At 43.7% G+C, this 21,075-nt stretch overlaps 1 protein-coding gene across 1 annotated transcript in view; it reads left to right on the forward strand.

Moving 5' to 3' along the window:
* LOC148674344 (tetraspanin-15) overlaps nt 1–21,075 on the forward strand; it is a 75,035-nt gene that overhangs the window by 16,890 nt on the left and 37,070 nt on the right. Inside the window, exons 2-4 of the mRNA XM_088624445.1 lie at nt 13,968–14,153; nt 17,741–17,815; nt 19,568–19,663. Of these exons, the coding sequence (XP_088480571.1) occupies nt 13,968–14,153; nt 17,741–17,815; nt 19,568–19,663 (357 nt within the window). The remainder of the gene's footprint in view (nt 1–13,967; nt 14,154–17,740; nt 17,816–19,567; nt 19,664–21,075) is intronic.

The raw sequence follows: 21,075 nt of genomic DNA on the forward strand, positions 1-21,075 counted from the left end.
TCTCAAATCTCTCCTTGGGCCCCTGGGTCTCGGTTACGCTAGAGGTCCTGCAATGGAAAGAGAAGACCGCTGCAGCAGGGTCAGCCGCGGGCAGAGTCAAGAATGTTGGAGCAGAGCCGGTTAGCCGCTTCAGAGCAGTGACTTTGAGGGGGTAATGTGGTTAAACTGAAAATAAAGCAGCTCAATGGCTTAACAACAACACCCACAAAAGAATCTACTGCCTCTCAATGTCACTTCCCAAAATCCAACTAAACACTGAATGTGAGGGTTTTTTAACTGGAAGTGGATCCCAGGGCATGATTAATTTAATTAATTATTAATTAATGTGTTTCTTTATTAGCCCTATACAATTTCTTGCATTAGGAATTCGTCTTTTCGCATACCCCAGCTTTTTCTCCATGGAGACACAGACACACAGACAGGGAGAGAAGCTTGGGGTCAGAGCGCAGGGTCTGCCATTGTACGGCGCCCCTGGAGCAGTTAGGGTTAAGGGCCTTGCTCAGGGGCCCAACGGAGTAGGCAACCTTCCAGTCACAGGCGCAGATCCTTAGCCACAGCGATGTTCCGCTGATTGACCATGGTTAATGGGTAAAAAGGTTTAGTTGCTTTTTTCTGCCCCGTTTTGCTCCCTGAGCAGACATGCACATCCTTTAACAGCTCAGCACATCTGAAAGTGAGGCTTGTCTCTGTACTGATCTTTATCCCAAACATACTGAAGCTTGCAAGGAGTGGGGAAACGGGTCCTGTGGGCTCCAACCCCACTCGGTACGCTGCTGTCCTGGGGACAGCTCTGCACGTGGCGTGACCTTCAAAGTGTTCTCAAAGGGTCTTGCGTCCCATGTCCACCGCTGTCCTCTTCCCTATGAGGGGCCAGCACTGTAGTTTCCTGGGCATCGGGGTGCAAGAGCTGCCTGCTCAGGGCCGAGTGGGGACACGCCGTGTCTGGGCAATGATCAAACTGACACAGAATGACTGAGGATGGAGGAGAAGGAGTGTGTGTGTGTGGGGAGGGGAGGGGGCTGTACGTGTGTGGGTCAGAAGGTTGTTGGCTGTGGGAATTGGAGAGTGCTTGGTGATGCAGTGCGATGAGGTAATAATGATCAAGGGTTAGATTATTAAATGCGGCAACTCCAGAACATGTCAAGAATCCCAACCAGCTGAAAGACTGTGATAATGTGGGGCAGCTCTCTCTGGGCGCGGAGATGTCGGCCGTACAGAAGGCAGAGCCATCCAGTCCAGGGGTCCACGTGAGTCCAGTCTGAGTCTAAATGTCAGCTTTCCTATCCGAAAAGCTTCACCTTTGTGGTATTTCACAAATTGGATATCCCTCTTCTCAGTTTTCCCCTGTGATATATTCCAGTTGAGGGTTATCTTTAGACATCCCCTGTGAAAGTGGGATGATGATGGGGAAAGCACCGGGAAAAACACGATGCAAACCCTAAGAGCCCATAGATAAGAAGCCGTTCGATTAAATATTGTCAGGGTTTAATATTGTCAGGCCAACCATCAGGATTACAGTTTCTCGTGTTGGACAGTCTGTCACTGTTCTGATGAGTCAACGTCTCGGAGAGATAGAATGGCAGTGGAGAACAAAAAGGAGCTGCAAGCACCTGCTCCAGCCAGTTCAAGGTCGGGCCGATTAACCTGCACTGGCCCCGTATCGGTCTGCTGCTGGAATAAATCAACTGAGGAAAGATAAGAAACAGGCGCTGATTCTGTTGTCCTCCGATTGGAATCAATACTGGAGAGCCTGTAGGTAATCAGGCTTTTCCACTCCCACTTAAATCAAACCCCCCCCCCCCCCACACACACACACATCAAAAAAAGGTTTTAGTTTGGGCAGCCTTAAAACCTAAATATTTGATTGCTGGACTAGGCTGTAAAACCCGAGCTTCCCTTTCTCTCTCGGTCTTGCTGAGAACCTTCTGTAACTGATCTGGTGTCATTCTTCTCGGTTCTCCAAAGGAGGGAATCTGGCTTCTCAGGAGAAGTGAAATATTACCTACCTTGTCTCTGGGTGCAGACAGATGAACCTTATAGGCTTGGTAGCCGGCATGGAAGAACTTGGGTCTGGTGGGATAGCTGGGATATACAGTACTGGACTCCCAGTGGGACACGGAGAGTGGAAGCTGATGAGAGAAAGAAAGAGATGAAAGGTGATGGCTTGGAGGTGGGGGTGTTGTACTAGCTCTGAATTTCAAACGGCAATCATAAGTAAGATGCAAATTTCGGACTGAATTAATGTGGAAAATATTTCTAGGATTTAAGCAGAAGAAAAACGTACGAGTCACTCAAGCACAGAAGAAACCAACGTTGTATTATTCAAGGTCTTTTCATAAGACCCGCATAAAAGGCAAGCTCTGAGGTATCTGCTCTTGTAGATCCTAATAGTTAACTGTTATCTTTTAAATGTGTACTTTCCCCCCATTTGGATATACTGCAGGACGCTCATCACAGATGCTTGAGAATAAAAGCATTGTTGGGGCATTACATTCCTGATGCGTTCACCCACTTTCTACTGTCTACTGTAGTAAAAAAAAACATGAAAACAGGTTTTTTTGCGCCTTTTCAATTCTCTACAGCCATTATAACCGGCATAAGGCAACCATGGTGCTTAGCGAAGTTTTTTTATTTACGTTATTTTGCTGATGTTTACATTTACTTCGTTTTCATAAATATGCAGCGAATGCTTCGAGGTAAACCTTTAGAGCATGCAATTCTTGAAAAGGGAAATGGGAAGAATAATTGGATATTGACATTCTACATAAATACAGGCATACTCTATATGTTTTGCATTATTTCTTCATGAAATATTAATTATATAAAGTGGTTGAAATTCACCTAAAATGTGAACCAGTGGAGCAATTTGTTACACGATTAAAATGCTTTGTATATCACCCGGAGGTTTTTTTGTCTGTGTCACCATTTAATAATAATAATTATAATTGCTTACACTTATATAGCGCTTTTCTGGACACTCCACTCAAAGCGCTTTACAGGTAATGGGGACTCCCCTCCACCACCACCAATGTGCAGCCCCACCTGGATGATGCAACGGCAGCTGTAGTGCGCCAGAAAGCTCACCACACACCAGCTGTTAGTGGGGAGGAGAGCAGAGTAATGAAGCCAATTCATAGATGGGGATTATTAGACCATGATTGGTAAGGCCCAATGGGAAATTTTGGCCAGGACACCGGGGTTACACCCCTACTCTTTTTGAGAAACGCCCTGGGATTTTTAATGACCACAGAGAGTCAGGACCTCGGTTTCACGTCTCATCCGAAGGACGGGACCTGTTTACAGTATAGTGTCCCCGTCACTATACTGGGCCATGAGGACCCACATAGACCGCAGGGTGAGCGCCCCCTGCTGGCCCCACTAACACCTCTTCCAGCAGCAACCTTAGTTTTTCCCAGGAGGTCTCCCATCCAGGTACTGACCAGGCTCACACCTGCTGAGCTTCAGTGGGCTGCCAGTTGTGAGTTGCAGGGTGATATGGCAAAAAAAAAAAAAACTGAAATAAAAAAAATAGATTTTTCCAGAGGAAGAAGTGGTAAAAAAACAACTGGCTATTACATTTTGATTTGTTTATTATTTGGAGTGGTATAGTTTTGATCTGACTTGCATAAAGAATGAGAGAGAGGGGGAGTGCTGTCGCTGTATTAATCTTAAATCAATATTGGAAACCCTGCTTTTCATTTACTGTAGACGAGGGGGAAACAATTGAACTGCAGTCCTTTGTGTGCAGTGGTGAACTGTTGGTGAATTATTCTCCACTGAGAAATCAAAAGAAAACTTCACTTTTTGCGAAAACAGACCATGCAGATCAGTAAAGTCTCTTCTTTTTAATGAGTTCATTTTAAGTTTTAGGTTCTAAAATTCCCAGTCGCACGCGGCCTTGTTCAGACAAAAAAAAAAACCGCGCGAGCGAAGCGATGCTTTCTAATTGAAATGGAGCGGAGGCTATGCTTGAGGCTCGGGCACGCGACGAGACTTAATTACAGCTTGCAATTTCTCATTAACGGTGTAGCAAGTGTAAAGGCACTTCTCTTGATTCTGCTCAATTTCGTCCGCTCAACAGGAGAGGGGAACTGAATCACATTACCGGCCGCGGCGCTGGCGCTGTGCAGTAACCCGCCGGCCTCGCCCTCCCCTCTCCCTGAATTCTGTCAGAGCGCTTTAGCGGGACGGATCGCCGGAGCACAGTGCAGTCGAGAGCTGGATAGTTGAAAACTGCTATCCATCATTTGTCCCCGTTTAGAAAATAAGGCTCAGCCTGATTCACAGCGGGCAAACACGCCGAAGCCCAGTTGTTTCCATATAATGAGGGCTGTCGCTCAGGGTTGCTTTAATGCGCCTGCGCGCTAGAGGTACTGTTCGTCCCTGGATTCTGTACCTTTTTAGATTCGGAAGTTTATCATGTATAACGGGGACAAAGTTCGCCGTTTTGCCTGCACTGTTAATGGAATGGCTCAATTACGGACTTGACAATTCAGTATTCTTAATTCGCCGTCATTACTATGGTCAGGATAGCGAATTTGCTCCGGATTTAAACGGCGTGATGTCATACTCTGTGCTAATAGTGGGTGTGGGTTGGGGCGTGGGTGTGAACGACTGGGCTGAGCATCTTGTGTTAAACGATTGTTATTGCCCTCTCATCTTATTTCTGTCAGAGACCTTCATCGTCAACAGCAGGTCCGGATGGGGTTTGGGGAGTGGTGGGGGGGGCAGAACATTCTCTGTGATTTAAGAAGGGAATTGCATTACCTGGTTATTCCCAGGTGCCCAGCCTCACAGGCCCAGGCTGTGCTGGCCAAGCTCGTTGATAGGGCCTTCTTAGTTCACCTTCTTTTTTAGAAAAAAGTGGAGTTTCTGTGGGTTGAACACTCCCTCCTCCTCATCAATGTGCCAATGCTCGTGACCTTGAGCAAGGTGCTTCTTCATCTTGATTGCTCCAGACACTTACCGAACTTGCTCTCCTTCCTGCAGATGGGATTTAAAAACGAGGTCTCATTACCTGTGACCCCACAGCAGCGGCTCCTGATGCACAGCTCCCTGTACTTGACGTGAGGTGGGATGAGCCAGTTGCCGTTCTGAATGATTACAATTTGGAACGCATTTATTTCCCAGTTGTGTCTCCTGACGCTGAGATCATGAAAATGAAGTGTAGCTCGGGCATTTAAAAAATGTGCTGTGGCATTTAGCGTAGAAAATGCTTCATTTTGGAAGTACTGGAATAGGCAGCAGAGATGTGAGGTGAGTGTGTAAGAGGCTATTGAGAGGAAAGCTGGTAATTCAGTTTTGCTCTTTTTGTTACCTTGACTCATCGGAGAAGTATGCTGTTTTTACCGGTGACAATTTTTCTCAGGTCCTTTCTGCTTGGCCATTTAATAATAATAATAATAATAATAATTGCTTACACTTATATAGCGCTTTTCTGGACACTCCACTTAAAGCGCTTTACAGGTAATGGGGACTCCCCTCCACCACCACCAATGTGCAACATCCACCTGGATGATGCGACGGCAGCCATAGTGCGCCAGAACGCTCCCCACACACCACCTATCAGTGGGTAGGAGAGCAGAGTAATGTAGCCAATTCATAGAGGGGGATTATTAGGAGGCCATGATTGGTAAGGGCCAATGGGAAATTTGGCCAGGACACCGGGGTTACACCCCTACTCTTTTCGAGAAACGCCCTGGGATTTTTAATGACCACAGAGAGTCAGGACCTCGGTTTTACGTCTCATCCGAAGGACGGCGCCTGTTTACAGTACAGTGTCCCCATCACTATACTGGGGCATTAGGACCCACATGGATCACAGGGTGAGCACCCCCTGCTGGCCCCACTAACACCTCTTTTGGTTAGTCCAGCAGGACTGTAGAGCTCCAGTACTACCACTGTAGATCCCAAACCCCTTCTTGCCTATAATACAAGGGGCTCCAGTCAGTGGGCTGTCTTTCCCAGCACGCAATTCTCTAATAATGCTGAATTCTGTCCTGCCATTCATGTTGGGAAGAGTGCGCCCATGATACCGATATTCAGGTGCCAATCAAGGCCGCTTCCTAATCTTTTCCACAAGTTTCCAGCACTAGACGTGCTCACTCTCGCTTGAAGGGTTAGGTGTAGGGGTGGCCAGCATTAGTCCTGAAGTGCCACAATCCAGGGAGTCTTCTAGGTCAACCTGAAATCATCGCTTTCTAGAGACTTGGAACGCGCCTGCCTTTTGCTTATCAATTAAATGAATCAATTAAGTCAGGAAAGCCCACCTGTGGCCAATGAGCCTTTTGCTTATCAATTAAATGGATCAATTAAGCCGGGAAAGCCCACCTGTGGCCAATGAGCGCCACGGCGCCTTGCGATTTTCATTTTAAATAATTTATAGACCAAGACATCGAAGAAATCATCTGCTTTTATTTTATTTAATGATATTGCCCCACGTCTTTTCAAATTGATGATTAGAATTCAAATCTTCTGGGGCTCTGTGGCTGTCCAGTCCCTGGGCAGGCCACCCCAGAGGCGGTGGGCTCTGTGAAAGAGCAGAAAGTAAAAGTGTGAAAAGCTAACTTGAACTGGAGCCCACCACATCCTGTGGTAAAAACAGTGCCAAGCTGGAGCCTGGGTGATGGGGAAGTCTGGCGAGCTCTTGCAGAGCAATGCTTTTAATGTCGACTCTTTTGATCCTTGTATGGGGGCAGAGGTGTAACGGAATGCAAAATCAGTTTTCTTTTCTCCTTTTTTTCTTTTCTCGAGAACGCCATGGTTTGTTTAATTTGGTTAAGATAGCGGGCTGGGGGCCAGGGGCTACATTTGCAGTCTGACCGACTAATGTCTCTTACATCTGATCTCCCCGTCAACCTGCCTGTCCCTGATCCCTCCTGGCACTTAAGGCCACGCTGATAAAAAATTAGGAGTGAATGCAGGGAAACGGAAAAGAAAAAGGGCTGGAGGATAGAGGTTTTCTTGTCAAAAATCTAGAAACCTAGACAACTGACTTATGAATATCTGTCACAATCTGGAGAATGCTAAGTGGGGGAGATGTGTATATACTGTATGTGTACTAAATAAGTGCTTTTTTGCTATGCAGTTTTAAAATGTTTTTTTGGGGTTTGTATCCATTTTTTGCTGCTGGAAAAAGGGAATTATCCCACCCACCCCACCCCCCTCCTTGTATTCCTCCAGCGGCTATCGAGCAGCATGAGCTCCCAAATTAACATTTTAAAACTGGTTAACAAAATCCATTCCCAGAACCTGGGGTAAAACTAACAGGAAAACAAGCTGCTCTCTTCCAGTGTGAGTAGAAGTAGATAATAAGGGTTAAATACCAGCAGGAGGGGGGTAAATAAGGAGGTGTTCAGCAGGCTGTCTTGTATGAACACTAAGAATTCTTGTGTTCCAAGGTTAGGTTGACTCTACAAGAGGTCATGGTGTTAAATCGTGTTGGCAATTTTGCAGTTCAGCTACAGATCAATTGTGTGAGTCCCTTGCCTTCAGCCAGGTTTTCTCTGAGCGTTGTTGCTTCCAGCATGTCTCCCTACACTGAATTCTGATGAGACTGTGATATTCTGCAGTTAGTGCTTATATTTCTGATGACAGATTTTAAAATTTCCAATGCAGAATTTTGGAATGATCAAAGTCCAGTGACACAATGAAAGCACATACACAGCAGGTGGGCATTAAAAAGATCAAATGTACTGCACCTTTACCCTTGTTAACTTATTCCGTTTGTGTACACGTATCCCACCATTACGAACTGAAATGTCTTCATGAAAAATATCGAACTGGGTTCATTAAAATCGATGGGTTGGAGATAATGTCTTGAGAAGTTCACACTTTACCACTCAAAAATATTAAATCCACCATTGGCAAAAAAGTACAATTGAATAATCTAGTACTTCCAAGTGATTAATTTTACTTATTACTGCTTGCTGTTTATTAAATTTAATCACCATCCCTTATTTTTAATTCCCAACTCTAATACTGTGAATATTGTAGTCACTAGGAAAAGCCTGTGGATTCTGTGCGCTGCACATTTTTTTCATTTAAGGTATGAAAAGAATAACTGAGGGCAGTGGTAATGTATTCAAGGTCACTATACGGCTTGTGCTTGAGCCCTGGATGGAGGCCCTACCTTGTTTCAGATCCAAGTGCTCCAGGCTCACTGGGCCTTGTGGGTCTGACACACACTTTGAGAGACCCTGCAGCAGCTGAGGAATGCAGACAGAGCTATGAATGAAGTGTACTCCGGTGGATGTGGTGATTCTGGGTGTGGGGCAATGGGGTGGAATGTGAGGAGGTTAGCCGGGCTCTTTTGTGAGGGTGAGCAGTACCTGCTGTGGGCCTGTCTTCGCAGCATCCATCTTCAGGGGTTTTGTTAGTTGCAGACGGGCATGGGTGTCAAATGTTTTGTGGATTCAGGCACGATTTGTCAACCGGTTCTTCTCCTCCCTGGGTGTTACTCGTCTGGGTCTTGCACCACACACGAATGGGACACGAATCCATCTGCCATTGGATCCTTGGTTGTTGTTATTAAGAGGGGAAACAAGCCAGCGTCCCTGGAGTTTTGCACTTGAGGAGGCCTGAGGTGTTGCAGGATGAAGAGGTTTAAATGGAACTACATTATGTGCTACACATGTACAGTATGACTTGCCAGAGGAAGAATGAGCACTGTGACCCCGACAGGTGACAGGTGACAGGTGCAAGGTGTCTGGTTGTGAAAACATTGGCCAGAGAAGGTCAGAAGTCAGATCAGAGAAGAATCTGGCAGATCATCCCTGCATCTACAGTACCTTAAGTAGTATAGCTTTAAGAGGGGTGAACAGGCAATGTACAAAGGCCACAGAAAACCTGTGCTGCATTAGATCCACTGGATTGTAAAACTTTCAGGTTAAGAGGCTGTTTGCTAAATCCTAATCTCTCCTGGTTATGCTTGGAGGGTAATACAGCTGCAGCAAATAAAGCTGAAGATTCTTCATGTCCTGGGAGCTATTTTTCAGACTATAAATCCCAGCTGTAGTCGGCTTAACAAAAATTGTTTTGTTGGCGAGCATCTGTGCTTTCCTCCTGTGCTGCTGGCCACAATGCTACATTCAGGGATGTCAGCTGAAATGTGATCATCCATCAGTCCATCTACTCTACTCTAAGAACCTTTCAGTTATTAATGAGGGAGCAATTTACAACAGCAGAGTAAGGAGAAGCTGAATTGAAGTTGTTGTATTGAAGGCCTTAAATGTAATGTACTGTATATTATGGTATTTGTGAGCCCAGCATCTAAGCACAGAAAAGGTCTAAATAAGCAAGACGATAAGTTATGGGTGCTAATTAGCACCAGTGATTAATAGCCCATCTGAAATGTAAACTGGACCAGGATTGAAAACAATTGGTCTGCAGTATTAGTTCAGACAGTTCCCTTATTCAGGGGCTATATACAGTAGATGAAATATTTCACAGACCACCCTCAGACTCACAGTATTTTCTTAACACACTACTGACTATGTAGTAGTCGGAAAAAGATTTTCAGGTAGGGATGCTGTAGAAATCTGACCTGTCCCAGGTATGTTATACAGCTATAATAATAAACTTTATTTTATATAGCGCCTTTAAAGGTGGCTTCTCAAAGCGCTTTACAGGATGACAATAACAATAAATAAGAAGACTACAACAATAAATAAGAAAAATTTCACAAGACAGGACACAATTATAATTACAGCAATACAACAATAACAATAGAGGAGACCGTGGAAGATGGTATTAAGAAGAGCAGAGGGGTGAAGAATGGAACCAGTTAAGTAAAGGCTTTTCTGAAAAGGAGGGTTTTGAGTCTGGATTTGAAGGAGTTTAGAGAAGGTGACTCTCTAATATCCTTGGGCAAGGAGTTCCAGAGCTTGGGGGCATAGCAGGAGAAGGCCCTGTCGCCCATACAATGTAGACGGGCTTGGGGGACAGTAAGGAGGGCAGAATTTGAAGAGCGGAGGTTGCGAGGTGGGGAGTAGGGCGATAAAAGTTCAGACAGGTATTGAGGTGCCAAGCCATGTAAAGCCTTGTAGGTGAGCATGAGGATTTTAAAGTCTACGCGGAATTTGACCGGAAGCCAGTGCAAGGACTCCAGGATAGGAGTAATGTGAACACTTGCACTAGATCTGGTCAGGATTCTGGCTGCTGAATTTTGGACATACTGCAGCTTGTTCAGAGTAGATTTAGATACCCCAGGGAGCAGAGCATTGCAGTAGTCAATTCGAGAGAATACAAATATGTTGATCAGCTTTTCAGCCACAGTTAATGATAGCATAGGGCGTAGTCTTGCGATATTTCTAAGGTGAAAAAAAGATGTTTTGACAGTATGCTGTACATGTGGGTCGAATGTTAAGCCAGAATCGAATATAACCCCAAGGTTTTTCAATTTTGATTGGAGCTCAAGTACAGAGCCATCTACAGACAGGGTTACAGGACTGGCTTTGCGAAGTTGATGGGGGGTACCAATAAGCATGACTTCTGTCTTGTCACAGTTAAGATGAAGGAAGTTTTGAGTCATCCAAATTTTTATGTCAGAGATGCAATTAGATAGAATAGAGACAGCCACATCAGTGTCGGGTTTGGTATGGATGTATATTTGAGTATCGTCAGCGTAAAAATGAAAGCTGAGGCCATGTGATCTTAAAAGCTGACCAAGTGGGAACATGTAAATGCTGAAGAGCAAGGGGCCCAGTATTGAGCCCTGAGGGACACCAGACTTGACAAGACCAATTTCAGACCTGTACCCATTGAGAGAGACAAAGTGACAGCGATCAGTGAGGTAAGACTTAAACCATTTGAGGGCAGTGTCAGAGACTCCAAACACAGTCTCGAGACGAGAAAGCAAGATGTTATGGTCAACAGTGTCAAAGGCAGCACTGAGATCAAGAAGGATGAGTATGGAAAGAGAACCAGAATCAGAAGCTATTAGGAGATCGTTGGTGACTTTGACTAGGGCGGTTTCTGTGCTGTGAAGTTGACGGAAGCCAGATTGGAGGGGTTCGAAAAGGTTGTTTGTCATGAGGTGGTTATGTAACTGAAGTGTGACAGCACGTTCTAGAATTTTAGAGAGAAAGGGTAAGTTGGAGATGGGGCGAAAGTTGTTAAGATTGTCGAGAGCCATGTTAGGCTTCTTTGGCACTGGGGTAATAGCAGCAGTTTTGAGGACCGTTGGTACAATGCCGGTGCTCAAGGATTCATGTATTATATTGAGGACAATGGGACAGAGAGAAGAGAAACAGGACTGGAATAAAGTGGTGGGAATGGGATCTAAAATAGATGTGGTGGGTTTCATGCGCGTAACTAGTTTGTTTAGGGATGCTGAGTCAAGAAGAGAGAAGCTGGAGAGACGGGAACCAGAGAAGTTGGATGAGGAGGGAGGAGGTGTGGAAATTATATCCGTAGTGGAGAGAATGTGATGCCGGATGTTGTCAATCTTAGAACTAAAGAAATCTAAGAATGTGTTGCAAAGTTGTGATGAGGCAGGTAATGTGGTGGGGCAGTTTGGCTTGAGCAGTCTGTTGATGGTGGAGAAAAGATGTCTGGGATTGTTTTGGTGATTTTCAATGATGTGAGAGAAGTAGGTGGATCTAGCAGACTCTATAGTAACCTTATAATCAGATAAGTAATCTCTCCAGGCCTGATAATGTACATCTATGTGACATTTCATAAATAGCAGAAAGGTGGGGGGGATAACACTATCAGAAATAGCCATTGTGCCATGTGTTAAAGTTTTTTCTGAAGTTTTTCTATAATGCGTATACAGTGGTCACTACTAAACACCCATATATGGCAACAACATAAGGCCAGAGCTATATTTGGACTGTAAAACGCCTTGTAACACTGCTTGAATTCAGAACACCATGAGAGATGCATCTTGTGTGAGTCTTCTTTAGTGTTCTCCCAAAATCGCCTTTTTCTATCACAAATTAAAGCTAATGTAAAACCTCCGCTGAACAGCACTGTGGCTTCTTACATCTTTTTATTATGTATATTGTTACAGCTTTGGGTGACTGAGAAGTGTCTCTTAGATTTTAGATAAAGTTTGTGACACTGGGAAGAGTAAACACTTCTAACTTCAAAGAAGAGGATGTTTGCTGAGGTCTGGGGGGGTCTCTTGAGCAGGAACAATGGTAAAGGTTGGAAAGGTGTGGATTAATGATTGGCAAGAAGCACAGAAACAGACAATATAAGATCACATTAAAAGCAGAAAAGTAGGGAGAGAAAAGAGAAAGATAATCAGGAAGGAGAGGAAGAAGGAAGAAACAAGGAGAGCAGGGAGAAGAGAGAGGAGTCCAGGGGAGTTGGGACTTGAAGCTTGCACCAGGCGAGAACCCATATTTCTTGATCTTCCAAACCAAACCTGACAGGAGCTAAGTATTTGAACCTTGTTAGAGAGAGCCTGCTCTTCTGTGTTTTTTTTTTAGGGACCTTGGTTTTCCTGGATAAAAGATACCTCAGTTAGAAACATCTTTTCTGATTAGAGTGGATGGATATGGGATATAGGCTCCCATTTATTTTGTGGCATCTGGGGAGCAGAGAGAGAGATTTAGCTGCAGGTTTGCTTTGTATTTAGTTAGAAGGCAGCTCATCTCTTATGTGGCCTCTGTAGGCATATAAAGCGCTTAATGCTTAGTAGCAGTGTGGGGTTTTCTGGGTGACCAGAATGTTAGGCCTCTGAAACGCCTTGTTTGTAAATACTGTACATAGGAGTAACTTGTGTGTTGTATGTTTTGTTGTGTGTAGTGTAGTTTGTGTCTTGTCATTTTAATAAATATTTGTTTATCCAAGTGTGCCTGGATTATTACTCCTCTCACCAAAGCTGTGCCAGAAAATAAAGAATTCACGTGCCTCCAATTATACCAAAGGCTCAAGTATATGGTTAGAAATCACTTACAAGTTGGGGATTATGAATAATTATTTCACTTATTGACTAAACCGCTTGGTCAATTGCTGATTTTTACCAGTTTCTTAACCCCCCATTTGTAACAGTATGTTTCCAATAAAAAAATCGATAAATTTTTTTTTCGAAAATTCTAATGAGCCATTTGCTCATTTACATTATTTTGTGAACTATAGAGTTCTATTGAAATTCTTTTCTTCTCCCTGATAGTTTTTCTTTACACTGAAACCTCAATGCAGCCTGTGCCAACTGGCCACAGCCGGTTTTCAAGACCTCCCTCGAAATATTAATGTCGCGCATTTAACCGGAAATTAAATTCTTGTTTTATCTTTTCACGCAACAGTGAAACTGTATTGTCCCCAATCCCATTTTTTGTGTTTCATGCGGAAATCACACTGCACCATCACAAGCTAGCTTTTGTAACTGCCGTGCTGCAATACTGTTCTTCTTAATGAGTTTTTATCCCATCCATTCCTTATCCAAACACTGTTGCTCGTTGTTAAGGGTTATGGCAGCTCAGAGCCTGTCCCAGAAACACAGAGCACAAGGTACAGCAACGGAGCAGTATGGGGCAGCTCTGTGCTCTGGAGGTCCAGAACATAAGATGCATACACACAGTTAATCTAATATTGAGACACCACTTAATCTAAACCAATATGTTATTTGGGAGGCAGGAAAAAAATGAAAACGCAGGTTGGAGTACATGGAAACTTCACACATGATTCAGAATCGAACCCAGGACCAGGAGACCTGAGGCAGTAGCACTTCTCATTGTGTCACTGTTCTGGCCATATTTTTATTCTCTCAATTCTTTTGAAGGTCATTTTTTGAAAGCTAAAGAGAGTCACACCCTGCATGTTGAGTTTTCATGGGAGGTTCGATTGGGTAATGGAGGCAATGTACTAGAATTTCAAAAATATCCTGGAAAATGTGCATTTTTACTGACAGCTTTAAATCTGCCTTTTCCCCTTCCTCCTCTCATCCTCTCCTTCTCCATTACACTCACCTCCTCTGTTCCACTCTCCTTCCGTCTCCCTCTCTCCCTCCCTCCCAGTTCCTGGGCCTGACCGTGCTCTGTGTAGGGATCTACGCGGAGGTGGAGAGGCAGAAGAACCGGACTCTGGAGGGTGTGTTCCTGGCGCCGGCCGTGGTTCTGATCCTGCTGGGGCTGGTCATGTTCTGCGTCTCTCTGGTGGGCATGGTGGGGTCCCTTCGTGACAACAAGACCCTGCTACACATGGTGAGTGACCAAGTTACCTGTCGCCATTCTTGCCCTAAAGGGAAAGAAATCAATATTGTAGCTTCACGTGGCGAGCACTGTGAAGTTGGCAGCTCTACAAACAGTACAACCTGATGCATTGGCTTGTGCTCCATTTGTGTATCGGTGGTGCTTTTGTCCCAGAGATATGGTGCCAACTTTTTGCAGGGGGTCACGTGACTCTTATCGGTGTTGTAGGGGGGGTGGGTGACTTCACACCCCGAAACAAAGGTGCTATATTTCAAGAACGAAAGGACCATAGGAGCTACTTTCAACGGCACAAACTAGTACAAATGCGGTGGGTTTCATTGTGCTGTTTGTAGGGGGGCCAACTTCACAGAGTTGGTGAACAAGGACAAAAAAACTGTCACATTTCAAGGGCACCTTGCCACTCGGCATTGAAACTTTAAACGCTTCTCGGATGGTTCTCAAAGGTGTCACAAGTCACGTAATGGTGGATTCTGGAGTCTCAGGATCATCATTAATCAAATGATCATCATGAATAGCCATTTTATAGGCCTTTCCTGCAGACAACAGACATTCTAAACAATTTGCATAGTACAAGTGTAATGCCTAGAATTTAGACAGCGCAAAATTTAGTTGTTGTTCAGCAACTGTAGTGATTCAAACAACAGCATTTGGCTTTTCTTGAGTATTGCATAGTCCTGGAAGCTTTTTTTTGCAAAACCTCCATTTGTTACGTAACTATGTAACAACATGTGTGTTACCATTAGACTAAACAGTGTTTTAATTAAAGCCATGCAATCTTTAGATCATTCTTACAGAAAACCTAAGTGCAGCACAGTATGTAATAAGGGAGAGTTTTCTTGTATTATACGTCATTCATCACAAGTGTGACATTTATTTGCGCAAAAGGCACCTTTCTTTACTTCTTTCTGCCCATGCAGATGCTAAGCAGCATTTGATATCACAACCACTAAAGCAATTGCAGCAGAAAGAATGCGTAGTGGAAACAATAATTGCTGTATTGGGCCTGTAATGTTTATGCAAAGCAGCACTGACATCTTGCATGTCTGTGATTGGGGATGAGTAATTTGCTGGAGTCAGGTCGATGCTGTATTCAGTGTGTGTGCCTGTGTGTGAGCCGACGAGGCAGGGGTTGAGGGGTTGGGGCACCGAGGTTGCAATTAGCAGAATTAAGCCCAGAATTTAATGAATGAGTGCCTCAGAGCGACAGATATCCTGCAGGCAGCATGTGCCTGTCAGACCGGTGTCGGCAGGGCCTGTTGAGAAAGGTCTGCTCTTGCCAGGAGTGGCTTGCGAGATGAGAGGGTGTCCGTCATGTTGCTGATGAGGAAGGGCGATGAATCATCTTTTCCTCTCCCTGTCTTGGATTGTCCCATGAGGGGCGGCAGGGTGTGAGGTGACCTCCTGCATCGCACAGTCTGGCCTAGGGGCCTATCAGTACGAAAGAACCAGGCCCCACACCCCCACCCTGATCCAAAGTGTTGGAAGGAGCACTGTTTTGCAATAGCCACCTACAGGAACGAATGTTTTGTTTACTTATTTGATGACTTCTTTTGCTTCTTCTGTGATGTGGAGTGAAAGTTGGAGGCCCAGTCTTGTTCTTTGCTCTGCCAGTGGACAGTCACGAAGGGTGTTAATTGAACCTAGAGGTGTCTATGACATAAGTGATGTGCTGAGAAGAGAACAGTGCAGATGTGATGTCTGATGTCAGGCTGTTGCCTCCTGTCCTTGATAATGATCCCAATTGTACCTACGGGACATGCTTAGGAATCGTCTGAAGTTTGACAAATTGAGCTGGATCAAACTGTCAGAAATGGTATTCCACGGGACTAAGCCTATTAGTGGATGATGTATAGATTTCAGATACAAGCTAACCACTTACAGCTTCATTTTTAGTTATTTTCTACACTGACGTACTTTCCTTCAAAGAGTAATATACTGTACTCTTAGCTGCTTTGTGTCTTATTATCTCGCACCTGTTTTGAATTTATAGGAAATGACGTACTTCCAAATAGAGATCGATCATAAAACTGATTGATATGACCTGGGGGGAGCCTTTTGGTAATCCGCAGTAAACCTTACATCAGAGCAGAATCCCTCTGTGCAATAGAGCCTATTTAGTTTTGGAAAGTCCATGATGGGTAATCACTGCAATTTAAAGCTTCAGTTCAGCTGTGAAATTCCCTTCTATTTTATTCAGCCTTTATTGTAATGCAGAAGTAGAGAGAGGGTAGCCATGGTACTGAATACTGAATAATGGGCTTCATGGATTCTTTCCAAGTACAGATGTACACATCCTCCAAATTCCAGACAGCTCAGTCAGTAGGTAGTTCTTGAATTTGCATGCGAATCCAAGGTCAGCATTATTTTAAGTCAGGGGTCTATAGCCCCAGGTCTGGGAAGTTGCCTAATAAATGTAAGTTAACATGCTTTCAATGACTGCTCCATAATTATTTAAGCCAAGCAGCCCAATCTAGGTGTTTTTACAACAGTTAATGGCTTTAAAACTTAAACTCCTATTCAGAAGAACAGTACAACTGGAACCACTAGAAAAAGCATGTCTGAGTTGGTGCTATGGTTCTCTTTGCAGTGCTGTTTTGCTGGGCTCTGTGATTACTGATCAGAATGGTGATGTCATTAGAGGAGTACCACAAGGATCTTTATTAGGAACCCTGCTCTTCCTAATATATCTAGATTCTGGTATTTTAAACTATTTAAGTTCGACAATGATACCAAAATGAGTGGATTAGCAGACACTGACAATGCTGCAAAAGATATTCAGATATATTTGGACACAATTCATGTAGACAAGCATAGAAAGTTACAGGCAGTTGGGAAAAACACTTTAAAATAGGAGACCTGGAGCTTCAAGAATGGAATTGAGCTTCAATGGGTCACAATCCTAGGCTTAAAGGAAAGTGATACGCTGATCAGCTGAAAGAACTGACTCCTGAATGGATCCTATGGATCTACATAGACAACCCAATGGGTTTGTTCAGAACCATCAGTGAAAGACGAACCAGAGGATATAAGAAAACACTTCAGGGAAAACTGACTCCTGGCAGAATGAGATCCTCCGATAAATCAGCTGGCCTCCTCTCCTCTAACCTTTCCTATGATCCTTACAGAGCTGTAATTTTTTGTGCTAAAGCCTTTTGTACACTCATGTAAATATGCTATGTAGAACATTGATTATGTCTTAGTTGCCCTGTTTGCTTTCTCAATGTGTGTTCTGGAGCTTGGTTTCAATTAATTTCGAAATAGCCTATTCTATGCGTTTCAAAACACCATATGGCAAATGGTTTGGAACTGTGACATTGGTTTTGAAAACCAAGGTCAAACTGCGATGTAAGTAATGCTTGTTAATGTTTGGTTCCTTGGTGGCCCTAATTTGCTTTTTAAATTGCCCCAGTAATCTTTAAAACAAATGAAATGAAAGTCACGTCTGACTATTCAGCAGGAGGCCTCCATTGCGGATACTGTACAGGTTCTGTGAAGAGAGTGTGCTGTGATTGTTTTTTTTTGGCAGCAGCCTGAAGGCCCCTCTCTGTGCTGACCAGCGTGTGTTTCTCTTCCCACAGTTCCTGTGTGTTCTCAGTGTGCTTTTGGCCCTGCAGGCCGTAGGGCTCATCACAGCCCTCATCTTCAGCAAGAAGGTAAGGCCATGACTTTGCCTTCAGTCCCGGCCTGTGCCGAAAAACTAGACCTGCATCTGTCATGTCATAACAGATTGGAACAAAGTTTTCCTGCTGTTGCTCACCGGTACACTGTGCTCAGCTCGTTCCTTTGCTTGAACACTCTAGAACACCCTGTTCTGTGCTACAGTACAACAATATCCAGTGCTCATTTAGAGCTCGGGAACACATCTGCCAGTGTTAGAACTCCGGAATTCTTCATTGGCTCTCAACTAACTGAAAATAAAATGTTCTGTCAAGTGCTCCATGTTCAGCAAGTGCTACTGTAGCCCCAAAGGCTACGCTAAATCTCGTTATCCCACAGTCTTCCCAAATTACATCAGGCAGCTGCAGCAGTGATTCTGCTTTATTCTTCTGACTTGCTCTGCTGTTGATCTGAAAAAATGCTTAGGTGCTAATAAAGTCTCACCCCCTTTGAAGAAGAAGTCAAAAATGAAATTATTCTTTGCAGTGCTTTCATCTAAAACAGTCTCTGCCTATCTGATATTCTGATACAGTTCCTGAACATTTGTATTCTATCTTCATTTCAATGCTAGAAGGGGGAATGTTTGAAGTACTGTACATCTTGCCTTTATTCCCATTGTCAGGACTGTACAACACCTGGTTAGCAGCTGTTCTTAAAAGTCAAGATCATCAAAAGCCTAACTTCTGGTGAAGGGAGGTGTGGTGGTGAAGGGAGTATTTCACTTCAGCAAAATAGTATTTTAAACAGGCAGTAGAAAAAAGAAGACAGAAGGAGTTTTAATTTTGTTTTAAAGATAACTCAGTAAAAAGGCACAGGGCACTACACTATTAAAATGAGCAACCCTACCCCCCCAAAAAAGAAGCAAAATGTTAGTCGTTATGATTGCATTCCAGGCCTCCACGGTTTGGGCAAGAGGCATTCCCTGAAGCACATGGTTTAACTGCAGACAGGTTGGTGCCTGCTCCAGTTTATGCTTGGTGTTGTTCCCATTAATGTTAGCTCTTAATTTTAGTTTTAAAATGGCATTGCTCTGTATATACGTAAAGCTATATAGATGGCTTATTTCATTATCAAAAAAGCTCATTTCCACTTCTTTGTGTGTTAGTGTTGGAGAGAGGATATACTGTATAAACCCTGGCAGTAGGATCTCTTTCAATCCTTCTGAGTGGTTGTGTAAAGGCTTTTCCAGTCTTTTTGCTGCTGTTTTTAAGTGAAAAGAGCAGCTGATTCTTGTGATGGCAGGAGGTACATTAAACATAAGCTGGAGTGGGAGTGAGACTAATTTTTTATATAAATATTTTTATATAAATGTTTTCATCCATTAGTTCATGGTGGTAATGCATATCAGTGAGTGATGTCTACTGTAATGATTCTTTTAACTTCAGGAATTCTTGATGAAGTCATCAAAAGTGTCATGCTCCCTGGGTGTCATGTCATGCTATGCCTTTGGTGATTAATCGTAGAACTTTATCTACATCGTAAAGGAACTTATTGTTACCCCTGGAGTTAAGCCTAAAAATCACCTTTTGTAGTTTTACAGAAATATTTTTCTTCTACTTTAATGCAAAAACCGCATATTTTTCATTACTCTAGTGCGAGCGACCCAGACTACAATTTAATGTATTTCTTTTCCCAGAACTAATCACACCAGACCGATTATTAAAGTGTCTCTCCTAGATAGGAAAAACTAGGGTTTTCCAGCATTTACCCTATGGCTAAAACAAAAGTGTCTTCTGTCTTTTGCCCAGACCTCCACTATCTTCCAGAACAGCATTCGCGAAGGCATCAAGCACTACTATGACGACCTGGACTTCAAGAACATTTTGGATTTTGTTCAGGAAAAGGTAAGACTCACTGTCCATATAAATGACTCTCTGGAGGTTGTGTAGGGGCTTTCCATGTGCCACTCATAAACTAGAAAGGCCAGCACACGTGTAATCAGGCTTTATAGCAAATGGAGAATTGTATTACTACTGTTACATTTGTGTTACTTCAATAGTACGATGGCTCCTTTCAGTAGAAGAAGGAACCATGGTATTTCTTTGAAGTAATCCTTTTTATCATATCAAATGGTTTCTGTTGGTGTTTGTACAGTAGGTGTAGGGGTGTGATGTAGGAAAGCAAAGGTGCCTCTTATTGTACCTGGTAATGTTTTAGACTGACCTGGACCTTCATCTGTGATGCTGCATCAGGATAACAATCCCAGACCAACACAGTGACCAGATTTCTTCTTCCATGTGGTTTGTGTAACAAAGGAGTACAGTAGGATACATATTGTGCTGGGGATAACATCTTTTCTGGGGTGTCTCAGCATGACGATGCAGTCTATTATAACTGTGTTTTGGTATGACTAGGTTATTACGCATTTTTTGTTCTGTCCTACCCTAAACTAAAGTGTTTGTTGTTTGGAAGGAGTGTACGCAGCACAGACAGAGCATTACTGATACTGAAGACTTCTGACAATAGCTGGTGTCAGGGGCAGGTTATGTGGTGAGGCAGAGCTTGCAAAGCAAGCAGAAAGGTGATTTATGGTCCATTCAGTCACAGAGGAATCTTTCTCCCAGCCTTTAAATCACCCAAACCCCCTCCTTCTCTCAGTGCAATTTTTTTGTGCTCCATTTCCCAGCTTTCCATCATCTCCAAGACATTTGAAAGGAATGACGTTCCCCAGTAACAGAATGTATTTTTCCTTAGCAGGAAAACATGCAAAAAGCACCAAATCAAATGCAAGCTAATGGCAATAAAAGCACACCCAATGCCACTTACTTTTGCCGACAATCCAACCCCATTCTTTTTTTTACTGTCTTTTCAACATCTTATTCGCCGTCTGAGTTGAAGCACTGTCTGAAGGCTGACCTCCATTCTCTACAGGGTCCTACTCTGCTTGATCCCTCAGCCTCTGTCAGTCATGGCAGCTTATCAAATCATATCCCTATTTAAATCCTGTCCTCTAGTTTTATTTAAGAAGTCCTTACTTTTCAAATGAGAAGAGGCCATGACAAGAGGCCTCTTTGATTTGACTCCTACAACATGGATGGGCAGCTTCCTCTATCTCTCATCCTAGCGTTAATCTCGCATCAACAGGGTCCGCTTGTCGGCACGCCCGTCTCCATTTGGTGGTTTGAACCAAATCTTTGAGCTGACGTTGCCATTAAATGCGACCAAGAATACATACTCAAACCGGCGCGTCGCTCCACCTGCCGTCGAAGTTGGGGGGAGGAGAACAAAGTAGCCAATTCATAGAGGGGGATTAATA

Source organism: Lepisosteus platostomus, chromosome 3 (genome assembly GCF_059453375.1).
Source record: "Lepisosteus platostomus isolate fLepPlt1 chromosome 3, fLepPlt1.hap1, whole genome shotgun sequence".
In the NCBI taxonomy this organism is placed as follows: domain Eukaryota; kingdom Metazoa; phylum Chordata; class Actinopteri; order Semionotiformes; family Lepisosteidae; genus Lepisosteus; species Lepisosteus platostomus.